The following is a 15,803-nucleotide window of genomic DNA, read 5'->3' on the forward strand; positions in this document are numbered from 1 at the left end:
GTGTCTTTTACTCGGGACAAGGAACATCATGGACTTAAAGCCCATTATATAGTCACTAACACCCACTCCTAGATTATCCTAATAATGGACGTTTGATCCTAATAATTGGCATGTATCAATTGTCCTATGATGAAGATCAAGTGAACCAAATCATAATCGAATCGTGACTAATAGCTATAACTTTTAGCTAAGTAGTAAGTGCTTCATCCTAACATATATGATATAGAGAAAGATAATTGACTTACTTTTTCATCCATTTTTTATCTTTTATTCTAATTATTTTTAAATTATTTATTTTAATTTTTGTAGTGATATAAAGTGATAATTTAAAGATAATTAAATGGATAAATTAAAAATGGATTAAAATATTATAATTCATATATTAAATATATAAAATATGAATAAGGTTATCTGGATACCTTTACTCCACCTTCTTATCCACATTTTCAACCAGTCCATCTTTTATCTTCAAGAATAAAAGTTATCTTCAAGAAAAGTACATAGGAGTGGGGCACCAGTGATTCTTCGTCACCTTCAACCATCATCATCATTCATCACAAATTTATCCACCTCTACCTTCATCTATCTTTCTTTGCTCCTTTTAGTTTCTTCCATGTTTCTACTGCGCTTAATCATAAAAACAAAAAGGGGAGAAGAGGAACCAGTAACATGAAGAACAGAATTTTGATTATTGAATCTTGCGAGGAGATTTTACAGTTACGACGACGGTGACACCTAAGGTCACGGGTGTTGTGGTGGCAGGTGATGCACGAAGGAAGCTTTAATCGATGGAGGAGTAAATTCCTCGATCTCACGCGTTGTTGGTCTTGAAGTGGGGAAAGGTCTGCATCGGCACCGGCGGGTCCTCCGGTGGCGGGAGGCATCACTGGCGACAGCTTTGGCCGGACGGAATGTGCAGTGGCGACGCCATGGTGAAGCAGCAGCTGTGACTCACAGGGAAGAAGAAGTGGTCTTGGTTTCTTGTTGTACTTAAAGAAGATGAGATAGAATGACTCACCCCAAATTTACTTCGTGCACCCCCATTCTGATCATCCACTCTGTCTTCATTTATTTCAGGGATTTCTCGCTGCACCCAGCCTTCTCTCGTGTCCTTAATAATTATCTTTTTGATCCTAATCAATTTTTACCTATCAAGGTAGATGAAAACAATGTAAATGAAATTTGATTGTGACCACCGGTGCTTTCTTTTTATCTCTGCAGAACTGCACCCCAAATATTTCCACACTTTCCGATTTTTCTTTCCGTTCTTCCACAATTTTTTGTGCTTTCTGAATTCTGATCCCTCTAGTCTGTGGTTCCTGTCAGTGTGTGCTTCAAATTTGCAGTGGTAGCTGTCTCCGGTTCAAGCATGGAATTAAAAAGATTTTTGAGGTACAGGAGAAATGCTTGGAGGTACATGGAGAAACCTCCTTTATTTTAAAACTAACTCTATTTCATACAATCCAAAGTTTCTATTTCTCCACCCAACCAACATGCACATAGCACACTCCATCGCCTGCACCCGTAACGTAACGATTCCACAACGCTCCATCAGAACACCATCATCATCATCATCTTGGTTTCCAAATTCAACATTCTATTCGGTGTATAATTCAGGTAAGGATTCTAGTCTAATTATAATTATAACTATAACTTGACTTTTAATTGATAATTGTATGTGATCAAAACTCTTTTACAAATATAGATGATATTTAGCTAATTGGGTAAGTAAGAGAAATTAGTAAATTATGTTATTACTTATTTTTGATAATTTAGTATGTAATATATAATTATAATTTAATTAATATTATTAATTTAGTTGTATGATAATGATATTTCGAGAATTATATTTGAGTTTGGTAAAATTTTATTTGAATAAGTTTAATATTATAAAATAAATACAATGTGTGACTACCGTGAGTGTAGTAACTTTTTCCGGTGGAAATACTATGTGTATTTCGAAATTTGAGTCGAAAGTATTACTTCTATATCGAAAATAGAATTGGAAGTATTATGTATATTCGGAAAGTAGAGCAACAAGTGTTACATGTATTCTGGAATTAGGGTAGGAAATATTACGAGTTTTCTGAAAACAGAGTCAAAAGTATAGATAGTGAGAAAATATTGAATGCTGAACTATTGGAAGCTGTGATATATATTTTTAATTTTGTGATTTTGTTATGATAGAATAATTGAAGTTTGGAATAATATAATATTTTTGTGAATATATAATTTGATTTATTATATTTTGAATGTGTGACTTTGGGTATTTAAATGAGTATATTGCTAGCTTATTTATCTTTATTAGCCACTACAAATTATATTAAAGAAAATTTGATATATTTAATTGGAGATATGAATCTGGGAATTTAAATAGTTAGACTGATTGTTCATTTATCTTGATTAGCCACTATAAAGTACAATTGATCTTTATGGATTATGATAAAAAAGAAATGGTATATTTACCATAAATGAATAATTATTAATGTTACTTATATAATAGGGTGTATGGTCGTTGTAGATGAATTTTGTGAAATAACTACAAAAGATTAATTATGAATGATTTATGGTATAAAATTTGTATGTGGAATTACAAGTATTATTTGTGTTAATATTAAGTGAATATATTTTATTTGTTTTCTTGCATTGTATTATAATTTTCACTAGCTTGCGTTTTTGTTGATGTGATTTTCACCTGCTATGATAATAAGTTATACTAGATCAGAAAAAAAATGCAGATAGTCCTGAGGATCACCATGTGAATAGGAATGACGCAGGTATACATATAGATACTTTAGCATTTGACAATTCCTCATTAAAATGATATTTTATATTTTCAAAAATTATACTTATAGTTTTGGAGAACTATGAATACATGGTATATAAATTTACACTTATGTACCACAGATGATTAATTATGTAATGATTTAAATTAGTAGTGTTATCTTCTAATTTAAGTCATTACACAATCCATCATGATACTAATCCATTGACAACTTCTTTGAGCCTTAAATCTCTTTTTTTTTATAGCCATTGCAAAATCTTAAGAAGAAAAATACCATGTTATTCCTTACCTTATGAAAAAAGAAGGAACTAATGTATTGATTACATTAAAAATGGTTAAGCATAAAGTGTGGTGGTGAGTACCTCACCCATAACAATAAAACTGGCAAAAGGAAGAAAAGTGCGACGAAAGAGTCATGAAAAGAAAAATGAACAGCAGAAAAAAAAGAGAAGAAAAAGTAAAAGTGAAAACTAAATATAGAAAAGGAAGAATAATTGTTTTCTCAAAAAGAGCACAAAGAAAATAACATATTTGTTTTTCCAAAATCTTTGCTCTTTAGTTCTTTCTTTTCAAATTTTCTTTAAACCTCTATATCCTAAATTTTTAGTACCTTTGCCTTGACCACATTACAACATTTGAAAATTTCTCATGATTTTTGAATGCATGTTTTCCAAAAGTATGTTAATATTAGAGTCTCACTAAGTTATAATAGTGTTTACTTACATGAGTACTTTGAGTGAAACCATAAGCATAAAAAACTTAAAAGAGCATTGGTGAGAGAATATACATTTTAACTTGAATGATTTCTTTCATACTTGGTTTTCCATGTAAATTCAAAATATTAACTCATGTTTAAAATATAATTCTTTCTATTTGCATGATTCATGACAACTTGATTTATAAAAACCGATTTGTTTACAGTGAAGTTCCTTTCATTTGACTTAAAATTGATATGAAATTGACTCAGAACAAGATAATCTTCAAGTTCTTCTACGTGTTAGACGATAGAATCATGTTTTCGTCTATTCCTTGTAAATCACTTTCTAAACAAAAGTTTAATAACTTGAAAGCCTTTTTTCTACAAGACTAAAATATGTAAACTCATTAACATATATCTTCATTACTTTATAAATTTTGTTATCATCAAAGCCTAATTGGAAAACTAGTTAAAGCTTTTGTCTAATGGGATTTGCATCATTTGGTTTCAACACTTTTCTCTCTTAAAGAGTTTTCAAAGAGGGTTTTTTTTCCTGTATTCTTGGTCTAGCACTACTGTAGATATGACTTTTGACGACGGTTAAAATAGACCTTTTACCACGATTCCAAACCCGTCATTGCAATGCTCGTCGTTAAAAGTTTAGGGCAAACCACGATAGATAAGTTACCCGTCATCAATTTTCTTAAAAACCATGTCTGTTTCAAAACTCGACGTTATAAGCTATCTAAAGATTTAAAAAAAATATATTTAGAAAACCACAACGATTGGTGCACTAACCGTTGTTATAATGTATATAATATTTAAGAAACAAAAAAGTGAGATTTAATAAACCATGACGAATTTAGTGAACTCATCAGACAAAATATCTTCTTTGCTTCATATATTCGATCAAGTAGTTTATTATTTTATCAAATTAATCAACCTTAACTTTGTTGATAATCGTGTGAAGTTAGTTGAATCAGTATATAATAGGGTCTTTGCATCGCTAGTCATATTTTCATACACCGCTTCAACAAAGGTCTATACTCCAACATCTCAAATCATGTCCTCTAATCTATTATCCATTGTCCAATCAATGTATTCATGTGTTTGAATCACACTTGGAATGTATACCAATTCATCATGCAACATCCATGTTGTATAATTCTTCAGAAATCTATCGCACAAAAGACGTTCTCTAATTTCGGCAACATCCAATATTCTTCCATTCAAACAATTCACACAAGGACATCTTATCTTTTCTTCGTTTTATGCGTTGCCAACATGATGTTGAGCAAACTGTATAAACTACTCGACCCCTTCCTCATAATCATCACTTATATGTGATAAATTAATCCAACTCTGATCCATCTATGTTCTGTAACGATCCATCTAATAATAAATATAAATAATAGTTGTTGGGGTCGAACACCCTCGACTCAATACCAACACATTGAGCAAGACACATATTTCTAATAATTCATATCATAATCAAAATATAAATATCATTAACTCTCAATAATAACAACTAATCAAATATTCATAACATTATTAAAATAGCTCTAACTCTAAATAATAAAGTCTAATTATATATAATTTACAAAACTAATTATATATATTTAACAAAAACTAATTAAAATAAATAAAAAATAACTTACCTAGAGTGGAGACGAATAGGGGGTGAAAAGAAAAGATAATCGCCACCTATGGCGGCCAATAGTGTCGGAATGAAAGGGCCACTGAGGTGCAAGGTGTAAAAAAAGCTAGCTTAGGGAGGGAGTGCAAGACGAACTGTTGTGGGATGGTTGTGGTTCCTAACACCTTGATGATGCAAAACAATAGTAATCCATCTTTCTTTGGCTTAGTTTGGCCCCATCCTTACTTAGGCACGATGCAACCCAATCTTGCATCAAGGCGACTCAAGGGTTTGGGAGGCCTAAAGCGAACTTAAGAATGATGTTTTTTATTTTTAAATTATTTTTTGAGCTTTTTCTATGCAAAATTATCTATTAAATTGTCGTAATTAATTTTAGTTAACTTTCACACTATTCTCTAATTCTAACTCGTGTTCATCACTTATTTCGTTAAAAATTTCATCTCCATTATTAGGTATGCAAATTCGGGGTGGACCAGATGGGCTAGCCAACAAGTGCACATAAAAAAATGCAGGGCGAGCCCACACAGGCCCGCCCTGCATGGACCCATAGCCCGTGTGGGCTAATGACGGGGCAGGATGGGTTGGCTCACTGGTCCACTTACAAAATTAAATATTCTCATTTTTTAGTTCTCACATCATTCATCATGTTGTTTCTATAAGTTCCTTTTAATATTATTATTATTATTATTATTATTATTATTATTATTATTATTATTATTATTATTATTATATATAAGACAATGATTTTAGTTCTTGAATATGGAATATCTTTTTATGCATTTTTAGGTACCTGTCTTGTAAGGTGACATGTTGCTATTGTACTTTAGCTATAATATTCGTTGCTATTGTTTCTTGTCTTTGATTAGGTAAACTAATTGGAATTATTTAGATAGAAAATGAATATCAATTATTATGGAAAAATAAAAAAAAATTATTTTGTTCATCACAAAAAAAAAAAATTATTTTACTCATCACAAATGTGGGTCAGCCCACAGGCCCGCAGGCCAACCGCGTGACGGGACGAGCTAGAAAAGTAAACCCGATATTAAATTGCGGGGCGAGTCAAAACGGATCAGGCTGACCCGCTTTGCCATCCCTATCCATTATCCACCAATAGGTTAAACTCTAACCTAGTTAATAGTTTTACAATTTAATTCAAGCAACAAAAAAATATAGTTTCTCATAAAAATATATGCTGAAAATTTCTCAGAGTCCATAAATTGAAAAAGTACCTAAAAACAAACCAAGCAAAAGAATTACATTTTTAATCCTAATACAAATCCAACAAATAAAATAAAAATAAAACAAATAAAATAAAAATAACAACAACACAAATAGAAAGACAACATACTAAAAAGGAATGAAGATAGAAAGATTGGTACACACAACTAGAATGAGATTCAAGGAATGAAATCTGTCAAAATCTTTAAAATAAGAACTCTACAATAAAAGAAAGCAAGGAGAGAAAAGGAGTGAAATTAGTAAATGAGAAGTCAGAGAGATAAAAGAAGAAAACATAAATAAAAATTGATTATAAGATAATAAAGATAACTAATCATTCTCTTTTTCTCAAACAAAATTATAATTTATCGAAAAAGGGTTTGGTTCAGTTTGACTTAGGTTTGACCTAACCCAACCTAGACCCAACTTTATTCGACCTAACCTGAGCCCGAGCTGACATTACTTGATGTTGTCTAACCTAGTTGGAACCCATCTCAACTCGACTTGACATGACTTAATTTAGACTCAACCCTAAGTTGACTCGACCTGAAGTTCGCGTAACTCAATTCACATGATGTGGCCTAGGTCAACAGAACCTAAATTGGACCTAATACAATCATGTCTAACTTGGGTTAACCTATAACTGGCCAAACCAACTTGACTTTGTCTGACCAACCTTGTCAATATTAAGTTGGGCTTAATCGAACACGACCTAACCTAGATCTAACCCAACTTGGCGCAACTTCAAGCAAGCTATCTTAACCCACCTGAGTTTACTCAAACTACAATCAACCCAAACTGAATCGGGCCATACTTGTTTGACCCAGTTCAACACAACTTAGCCTAACTCTAACATGACACATATTTAATTAATTGATTTGGACTCAAACTAACTTGACTTGACTTACGTGCCAACTCAACCAACTTGATTAACCTTACCTAACTTAACACTGCATACTAACTTGAGTTTGAATTTGGATCGAATAAATTTTGACTTGTATAACAAACTTTTGAGTAACTTGTTTATTTTCATTTCTAAGAAAAAAAATTTACTTTAAAAAGTGGTTTGTGTTACCTTTTGGAGAAAAAAAAAAACTTTATAAACCATTTTTGAGCATTTTGGTCTTATAAACGACTTTTGAGCATTTGGTCTTATGCCTTTTTTCTTACGTTAGTTTTTGTTTCGTCGTATAAATTCTTTTCAACATGTTCCATAGATCTCGGGACCCAACCCATAAGTTGGGCCAAATTAACGGACAAAATTTCATTTAGGAAAGTATGGGCAGCTACTTCTTTACATATAATTAGCAGCCTCATTCACATTCTAATAAATCATAAAAAATTTGGTCTGAAGCAGTTCGATCATGGGTTTCTCAATCTCACTCTTTTTCCTTCTCTTGCCTCTTTCGTTCCAATTTTCATCTTCCCTATTCTCGTTGATCAAGGGGTCCTCTCTCTCAGTGGAGAAACAAGCACACGACTTTATTCTCTCACCTAATAAAATGTTCTGTGCTGGTTTCTTTCAAGTTGGCGAAAATGCCTTCTCCTTCGCCATATGGTTCAACGAACCTGACACTCACAACCCCACCACTGTGGTTTGGATGGCAAGCCGTGATCAACCCGTAAATGGGAAGCTCTCAAAGCTTTCTCTTTTGAACAGTGGTAACATCGTCTTGGTTGATGCTGGCCAAATCACCACTTGGTCATCAAACACAGCTTCACATGCCCCAGTAAAGTTGCATCTCCAAGATGATGGTAATCTTGTGCTAGATGATCCCCAAGGAACCATTTTGTGGAAAAGTTTTGATTTTCCAACGGATACTCTGCTTCCTGGTCAACCTCTTACCAGATACACGCAACTTGTGTCTTCAAGAAGCGAGAGTAACCATTCATCTGGTTTCTACAAGTTTTTCTTCGATGATGACAACGTTCTCGGTCTTCAGTATGATGGTCCTGATGTTTCAAGCTCCTACTGGCCACAACCTTGGTTGATAAGTTGGGATGCTGGAAGGACTAATTTCAACAGTAGTAGAATTGGCGTGTTGAATTCTCTGGGACTTTTCAGTTCAACAGATAATTTCAGTTTCGTGACATCTGATTATGGCACAGTGCTGCAGAGAAGGTTGAAAGTGGAGTGTGATGGCAATGTTCGGGTGTACAGTCGAAATAATGTTTTGCAGAATTGGTATGTTTCATGGCAAGCAATTTCTAGTGGTTGCGTACCTCACGGGATTTGTGGACCCAACAGCTTCTGTGTTTATGTTCATGCGAGTGGAAGAAAATGTTTGTGTCTTCCGGGGCATAGATTGAAGAATCACAGTGATTGGTCTCAAGGGTGTGAACCCTTGTTTCAGCTTACCTGCCATAGGAATGAGTCTATGTTCTTGGAGATTCCAAATGTTGAGTTTTACGGCTATGACAATCATTATGTAGAAATCAGTAACTACAGTGCCTGTGAGAGTTTATGCTTGCAAGACTGCAGTTGTAAGGGGTTTCAACACTCCTATAGTGATGATAAACGCTTTTATAGGTGCTATACGAAAACGCAATTTCTCAATGGAAGACGTTCACAAGTATTCCAAGGAACAACATACCTGAGATTGCCCAGAAGTAATAGCTTCTCTCACAAAGAACATGACAGAGAATCTTTAAATGATCATGTTTGTTCAGTTCAACTTCAACGTGCTTATATCAAAACACAAGCAAACCATTATGTGAAGATTTTCCTGTGGTTTTCCATCACCCTTGGAGCTTTTGAAGTGATTTGTATTGTTTTGATTTGGTGTCTGGTTAGGACCAGACAAAAGTCTAATCGAGAGGGCTACCATCTTGCAGGAACAGGATTCAGAAAATATAGTTATTCAGAGTTGAAGAAGGCGACAAAGGGGTTCAGTGAAGAGATTGGAAGGGGTGCAGGAGGGGTTGTGTACAAAGGTATTTTATCAGATGAAAGACATGCAGCAATCAAGAGACTGAATGAGGCTAAACAAGGAGAAGGAGAATTCCTTGCTGAAGCGAGTCTCATTGGAAGGCTTAACCACATGAACTTGATTGAAATGTGGGGATATTGTGCTGAGGGAAAGCATAGATTGTTGGTGTATGAGTACATGGAGAAGGGTTCTTTGGCGGAAAATCTCTCATCCAACACTCTTGATTGGAGTAAGAGATTCAACATTGCCCTTGGAACAGCAAGAGTTCTGGCATATCTGCATGAAGAATGCTTGGAGTGGATTTTGCACTGTGATATAAAGCCACAGAATATACTTCTTGATGCTAATTATCAACCGAAGGTAGCAGATTTTGGCCTGTCGAAGCTACAAAACAGGAACAACTTGAACAATTCAAGTTTTTCAATGATAAGAGGAACAAGAGGGTACATGGCACCTGAGTGGGTTCTGAACTTAGCAATAACGTCGAAGGTTGATGTTTACAGCTATGGAATTGTTGTGTTGGAGATGATAACTGGGAAGAGCCCAACAACGGGTGTTCAAAACATTGATGGAGAAGAGTCGTACAATGGAAGGGTGGTGGCATGGGTGAGAGAAAAAAAGAGTGGAAGATCTTGGCTACAGCATATCATTGATCCTGCACTCCAAACTAACTATAATGAATCCAAGATGGAGCTTTTAGCCAAAGTTGCTTTGGACTGTGTTGAGGAAGACAAAGATATAAGGCCAACCATGAGCCAAGTCGTTGAAATGCTTCAGAGTGTTCCTTAGTAACATTACTATGTTTCTTTCTATCTCTGTAGCCGTTCTTGTTTTCTATCTTTCATGCTTGTGTGTAGCCAGGCTCAATACTGTTTCCAAGGTTATTTAATTTAACACAAACTTTGTTAATTATTTTAAAGTTTTATCTTTATAGCCTTTCCTTTTGGAATTGATTGACCTGAAAATTTCTTAACAACTAACTTATTAGTCCAAGTCTCGGGAAAAATAAACATATAATACATGTTTTAGACTCACATTTTGATGACTTATACAGCAGTTTGATTTATTACTAATATATGAAATATTATATATTTTAACCATATGAAGAGCTTACTTCTTAATGTATACATTTTATTTTTTTTAATATACCTTTTAAAACGTGTAAAACTATTTTTATGTTTCCTTTTTCATTCTTATTTTGCATATAACAATTAACGCAACAATCATGCAGCGGATGCATGCACATGCACAAATATACAAGGACACAAATATATACATAAACATCAATACAATTGGGTCGGATTGGTATTTTTAATAAGCCAGCTTGATTTAGTCTCACTTGTTTAACCCGACAAACTGGTGGACTAAAGAAGTGTCAACCCGCCCCTCACTCACTGAATTTTATTTTTTTTGTTCAATTAAAACAATTAAACAGATTAAATTTTTTATATTATATTTTTGCAAAAATATAAATATACAATATTATTATAATTTAAATCATTAACATTGTCAAACTAAGTTCCAATTTTTATGATAATAAAATAATTTAACATGTAAATATAATTATTATTTTAATTTATCCAATTAAAAATATTAATTTTAATCAGTTAAAAGCTTAGAAAATACTTATATGATTAAATATGCTTTAAATATTCATTTATAAGTATATATAGACACAAACACAGACACACAAACATAGACACACAAACATCGACACAAACACAAACACACACACACACACACACTTGAACACACAAACATATAAACGTAGACACAGACACATACAAACACACACAAACACATAAGCACAAACACAAATACGCACAAACATAAACACACACACACACATGCACACACACACACACACCAAACGATATTCAACTAATAGAATATGAATTGACGCCTATAAGAAGAGATGTCTTATCAGTGACTATCCTCAAATCTAAACCAAAACTTATATTAAAAATAAAACTTAAGAGCAATATATTAGGTCCAATTTATTACAACTCAAGTTGCACATCTACACACGTCACAATATATATGCAAGAAATTTTTTCCTCAACTCCTCACCACATATGTTAGTCTATCTTATCAATGAAATAAATAAATATTTGTTATAATATAAGTCATTAGTGCATATTTATGCCCTTATTTAATCTTTAATCATGGATTCTTAATTGGTTATTTGGGCTTTAAACGATTGTTTTAATTAGGATTTGTTATAATTAGGTTTATCGAGCATGAGATACCAAAATATGTTAAAAATAGCATTTTAGTTGCATAAATGTGCTTTAGATATTTTGAAGTGTGTGAGTGCAATTGCACTTATAGCTAATTTGAGCTCATGGAGGTGTGAAAATAAATTTGTTAAAGCTTTATGGCACCTTAAATATAAAACCAAGAATAACAAATAATCGAAACCATAAAACACCAAGCCAAGCATGGCATGAAGAAGTTTGGTTGAGCCAATTTGAATGTGGCTAAGCCTGTAAAAGGATATAAACAACAAAAATTGGATCTTGCAATTTTCTCTATCTTTTTCTACAAAAATGACTTTGATTACTGAAATCTTTATGGTAAAAGATAATCCGACAAATATATCTTTAGATATTTTATTATTTAATCATATAAGTAAATATCAAAAGATAATATTTGCTAAATCTTTTTGAATCTGGAAAGATTTTCTTAAATTATTTTAGATCTCCACAACAATCAAATATATATTAAAAGATATTGGATTATTTAAAAGATAATTGGAGGAGATTACACTATCAGAAAGAAGAGTACAACAACAAAAAAAAGGCCAAACCCAATATCTTTATAAAGAGACTAGGGAAACACATAAAGGGAGCATAGGAACCTTTTGGGGGACCTAATTTCTTCCTCCCCACCATCTTTCACGCCCACCTCTATTCTCTTCTTGTTTTCTTTTTTACGTTCCATTGAGTGTTAAGCCTCTAGGGTACATTTTGTTGTAGTTTCTTAACTATCTTCTGAGGTTAGATAAAATAAATTTTGTTTGTTCTTTTTATTATTGTTGTAATTTATTTTTATCTATGTCTTTTGTAATTGAGGTTAGATGCACATTAATCACATGAGTTAAAAGGTTTTAATTGAGACTATACTTTTATTAAATTTAGATACGTTCATGTGATTGAATAAGTTTTTGTCAATAATTAAGATTGTACTTTGATTAAAGGTAAAAACCTATTATTGTTTTATCCCTTTATCTTACTTTCATTATTATTAATTTTATCTCTTTCATCTTGTCCAATTTCATTTCTTTCCTAGATTTCTTCATTTATTATTTAATATTTTATTTATTTTACTTTACTTTATCTTCTATTATTGTTTTTAATTTAATTACTAACCCTTTTTGTATAGTTTTTTATGATAACTAATTTGTTAAAAATTAATTTTGTGTTTGTTGGGAGGCGACTTAGGGTTGACTTTACCATTTCTATTTTGTTGGATGCTCTCCTCGCAATACTAAGTTGCTTTGTTTAGTATTAATTATATCACGTGAACGACAACATTATCAAATTTGACACAATGTCAGGGAATATGGTAGAATTTGTATCGTTTTGGTTCTTATTTTATTTTATTTTTGTTTATAACTTACATTCCCTCTCCATTTCTCCTAACATTTGATTTTTATTTATTTTATTTTGTTATTTTAATTTTGTATTTATAATTTTTAATCAAAATTTTTGTTTGAGGAATTTTGTTAGTAAATTTGTAAAACTAGTTAGGGAACACTTTAGCTAAGGAAAGATAAGGTACTTAATTTGTCAATTGAGACACATATCTCTTTATTAGAAGTCTACTCAACAACCTCTCAACTTATTTGCTTTCAAAAAATCTCTTTTAAAAATGAAAAATAATTTTTCATATGAAAATAATCAATAGTGTGATTTTCAAATGAACTATGATTACCATCCACAACAACCATCATATGATGAACAACAAACCGTATTATGAGTATCCATCCCAACGATCATATGTTTCATTTAATTCTCAACAACAACAATATGTACCTAATGGACCATCTTATATGGAAGTTGTGATATTAATGGATGGAGTGAAAGAGACACTAGAGGCCATAGATGAAAGGCTGCAAGTGTAACATCTCTAATTTTAATAAACTGTATTATTTACTTTATCCTTACTTTAAAAGTAAGAGTTAGAAAATTTTGTATTTTTACTATGTTTTGTATTGTATCTAGATATAGTTTGAACATTTAAAAATAAATCTAGTTTTAAGAAATACTATAACTAAGTGAAAAAAATAATAATAATAATAATAAAAGTGAGAACATAAGTAGACAAGGAGATAAGAAAAACAAAAAGAAAACAAAGAAAAGAAAAAGAAAGAAGATAAGGAGATTAAAAAGAATAAACATCAATTTAATGCACATGTGATGACTCCTTACAAACTTTAACTTGTAAATATGTATGAATGTGATAGGAAGGTGCAAAAGTAAGAAGAGAAAGAAAGAAAGATATAAGACTATGAGATAAGATGAGTTAATGCACATGTACTACATTTAATACACATGGATTACTTTGGAAAATTTTGGCTTAGCTTTCATTAATGAAAGGAATCTTATCATAGCTTATAAATACATGGAAGAAGAAATGTAGAAAGAGTGAACACTACTAAAAATTCTCATATTACATGGAATTTTTCTTGCAATTTTATTAAAAATATTTGCAAGAAAAGACTTTTTTTATACTATTTCTTATAAGAATCTTAATTGGCAGGTAATTTCTTCGTGTGTAATTATTTCCTACAAAACTATAAAATTCGTAAGTATTTCCTACAAAATTTGTTGTGAAAAGTGTTTTATACAAAATATTTTGCAAAAAAAATGGTAGTAATTTCCTACAAAATTTTTTTCATAACAAAATTTATAAGTATTTCCTACAAAAAAAAAATCAAAACAAAATTAGTAGGAAATATGAATTTTTTTAGTAGTGGAATGTGAGTTAAGTGAGAAAGAAAGAAGAAAAGATATAAATACATATAAAGAGAGAGGAAGAGAGAGAAAGTTGGAATGGAAGATTTGAAAGAGATCTTATTCTTATAGAAGTATTGTTAATGTGTCCCCTCAACTATTAAGATAAGGGCAGAGTGAGATTAAGCTCTTCTTATATTAATCTTGATAAACTCATGTATGTTATAATTATCTTTGATTTATTTTGAATTTATTTGCTTTCATTCAATTGTTATCTTCTTTATTTATTTATATTTATATTATTTAATCTATATCTAACTACGCATTGGTCCTATCTAATTATTTTATTTTAGTTTACCTTTAGTTATGCACTAGTCATGTTTATATTTATTTTATTTTATTTGTCTCCAGTTATGCACTAGTCTTGTTTATTTATTTTGGTAATTTATCTCTAGTTACATATTGGTTCTATTTGTTCATTTCATTTATCTCTAGTTTTATATGGGTCCTTATGTTAATTTATAATTTATTTTATTTTATAACATTCTAATTTGTATATATTTAAATATTTAAAGTCTTGATTTGATTCTTATTTTGTTTTATCATTATTTTATAATTTGAAAAATATAAAAATAAAGTAAAGTAGATATTATTTTATGCAGTGATTTTGGATAAAAGAAAGTTATTGATATGTTTTATTGTTATTTTATATTATTTATGTATGGTGTATATATATTTTTGGTCAAGAATGACATAACTTGATAGTCATCACATTTTATGACCTTTCAATATGTCCAAGAGTATCTCAGTCAACAAAGAAACTTAAGTATGGTTTCAATAAGTTGAGATAACCAATGTTTGAGTGTTTGTATTTGGAAAGTCATAGTTTGGTACAAGTGTGATGAAAGGCAGGGACCATGATGGGTTTAAGGAAATTTTACCAAGTAGGTAAGTATCTAAATAGTTCAGAATAGCACCCTGAACTACGATATTCATAGGCTAAACTTGGGACTATCTGATTGTTCGGCATCGACAATTTAGGCAGTGAGTATACATCTCTTTTATGGGCTTATAAATGACTAATATTCTCGAGAAAAAAATAATTATGATTGTACTAATGTTTTTAAGAGAAATCCCAACTACCTAATCATTTCCCAAAATAGCTTTTGATGTTCATAGTGGATCATCAAAAGTGGAATATGGATCCATATGTCTTATAAGATGAAATTGAGTCTTGTGGTTGTAAGTCAAATTCTAGGCCCCGAGTGTGTGTATTGTTTATTGAGTTTATTAAGATTAATATTTAAAGCTTAAAAAGACCTCACTCCTTTCATATTTCTCTTTTATATGTATCTGTTGTATAGTAGAAGAGGAACCTACTCAGTGAAAGCTGTTCAAGAAATTGGAAAATCTTTTAAAGATTGACTCGTGGATAATTTATATTAATACCTTTAAGAGATATTAAAAATATATATAATCTTGTATTCAGATTATACAAAATACATATTTTTGTAATATTTCATGAACAATTATAGAGATGTAAACTATTGACATA

At 31.3% G+C, this 15,803-nt stretch overlaps 1 protein-coding gene across 2 annotated transcripts; it reads left to right on the forward strand.

The window, feature by feature from the left end:
• Positions 1–1,018: 1,018 nt before the first annotated feature.
• Positions 1,019–10,209, forward strand: LOC114184293 (putative receptor protein kinase ZmPK1). Of its 2 annotated transcripts, none has more exons than XM_085673914.1 (2): positions 1,019–1,156; positions 1,327–10,209. In XM_085673914.1, the coding sequence occupies exon 2, from the start codon at positions 7,725–7,727 to the stop codon at positions 10,077–10,079; it is 2,355 nt and encodes a 784-aa protein (XP_085530040.1). In that variant the 5' UTR covers positions 1,019–1,156; positions 1,327–7,724; the 3' UTR covers positions 10,080–10,209. The 2 variants fall into 2 exon arrangements, with proteins under 2 accessions (XP_085530040.1, XP_027927385.2); XM_028071584.2 differs by lacking the exon at positions 1,019–1,156 and having other exon boundaries at positions 1,373–1,617; positions 7,806–10,209.
• Positions 10,210–15,803: the final 5,594 nt, after the last annotated feature.

This window comes from Vigna unguiculata, chromosome 5 (genome assembly GCF_037176805.1).
Source record: "Vigna unguiculata cultivar grain cowpea cultivar isolate G323 ecotype 2 chromosome 5, ASM3717680v1, whole genome shotgun sequence".
Taxonomy (NCBI): Eukaryota; Viridiplantae; Streptophyta; class Magnoliopsida; order Fabales; family Fabaceae; genus Vigna; species Vigna unguiculata.

What these genes read in the sequence shown, in the direction of transcription:
- LOC114184293 (XM_085673914.1), top strand. Translation starts at nt 7,725, where the DNA reads ATGGGTTTCTCAATCTCACTCTTTTTCCTTCTCTTGCCTCTTTCGTTC.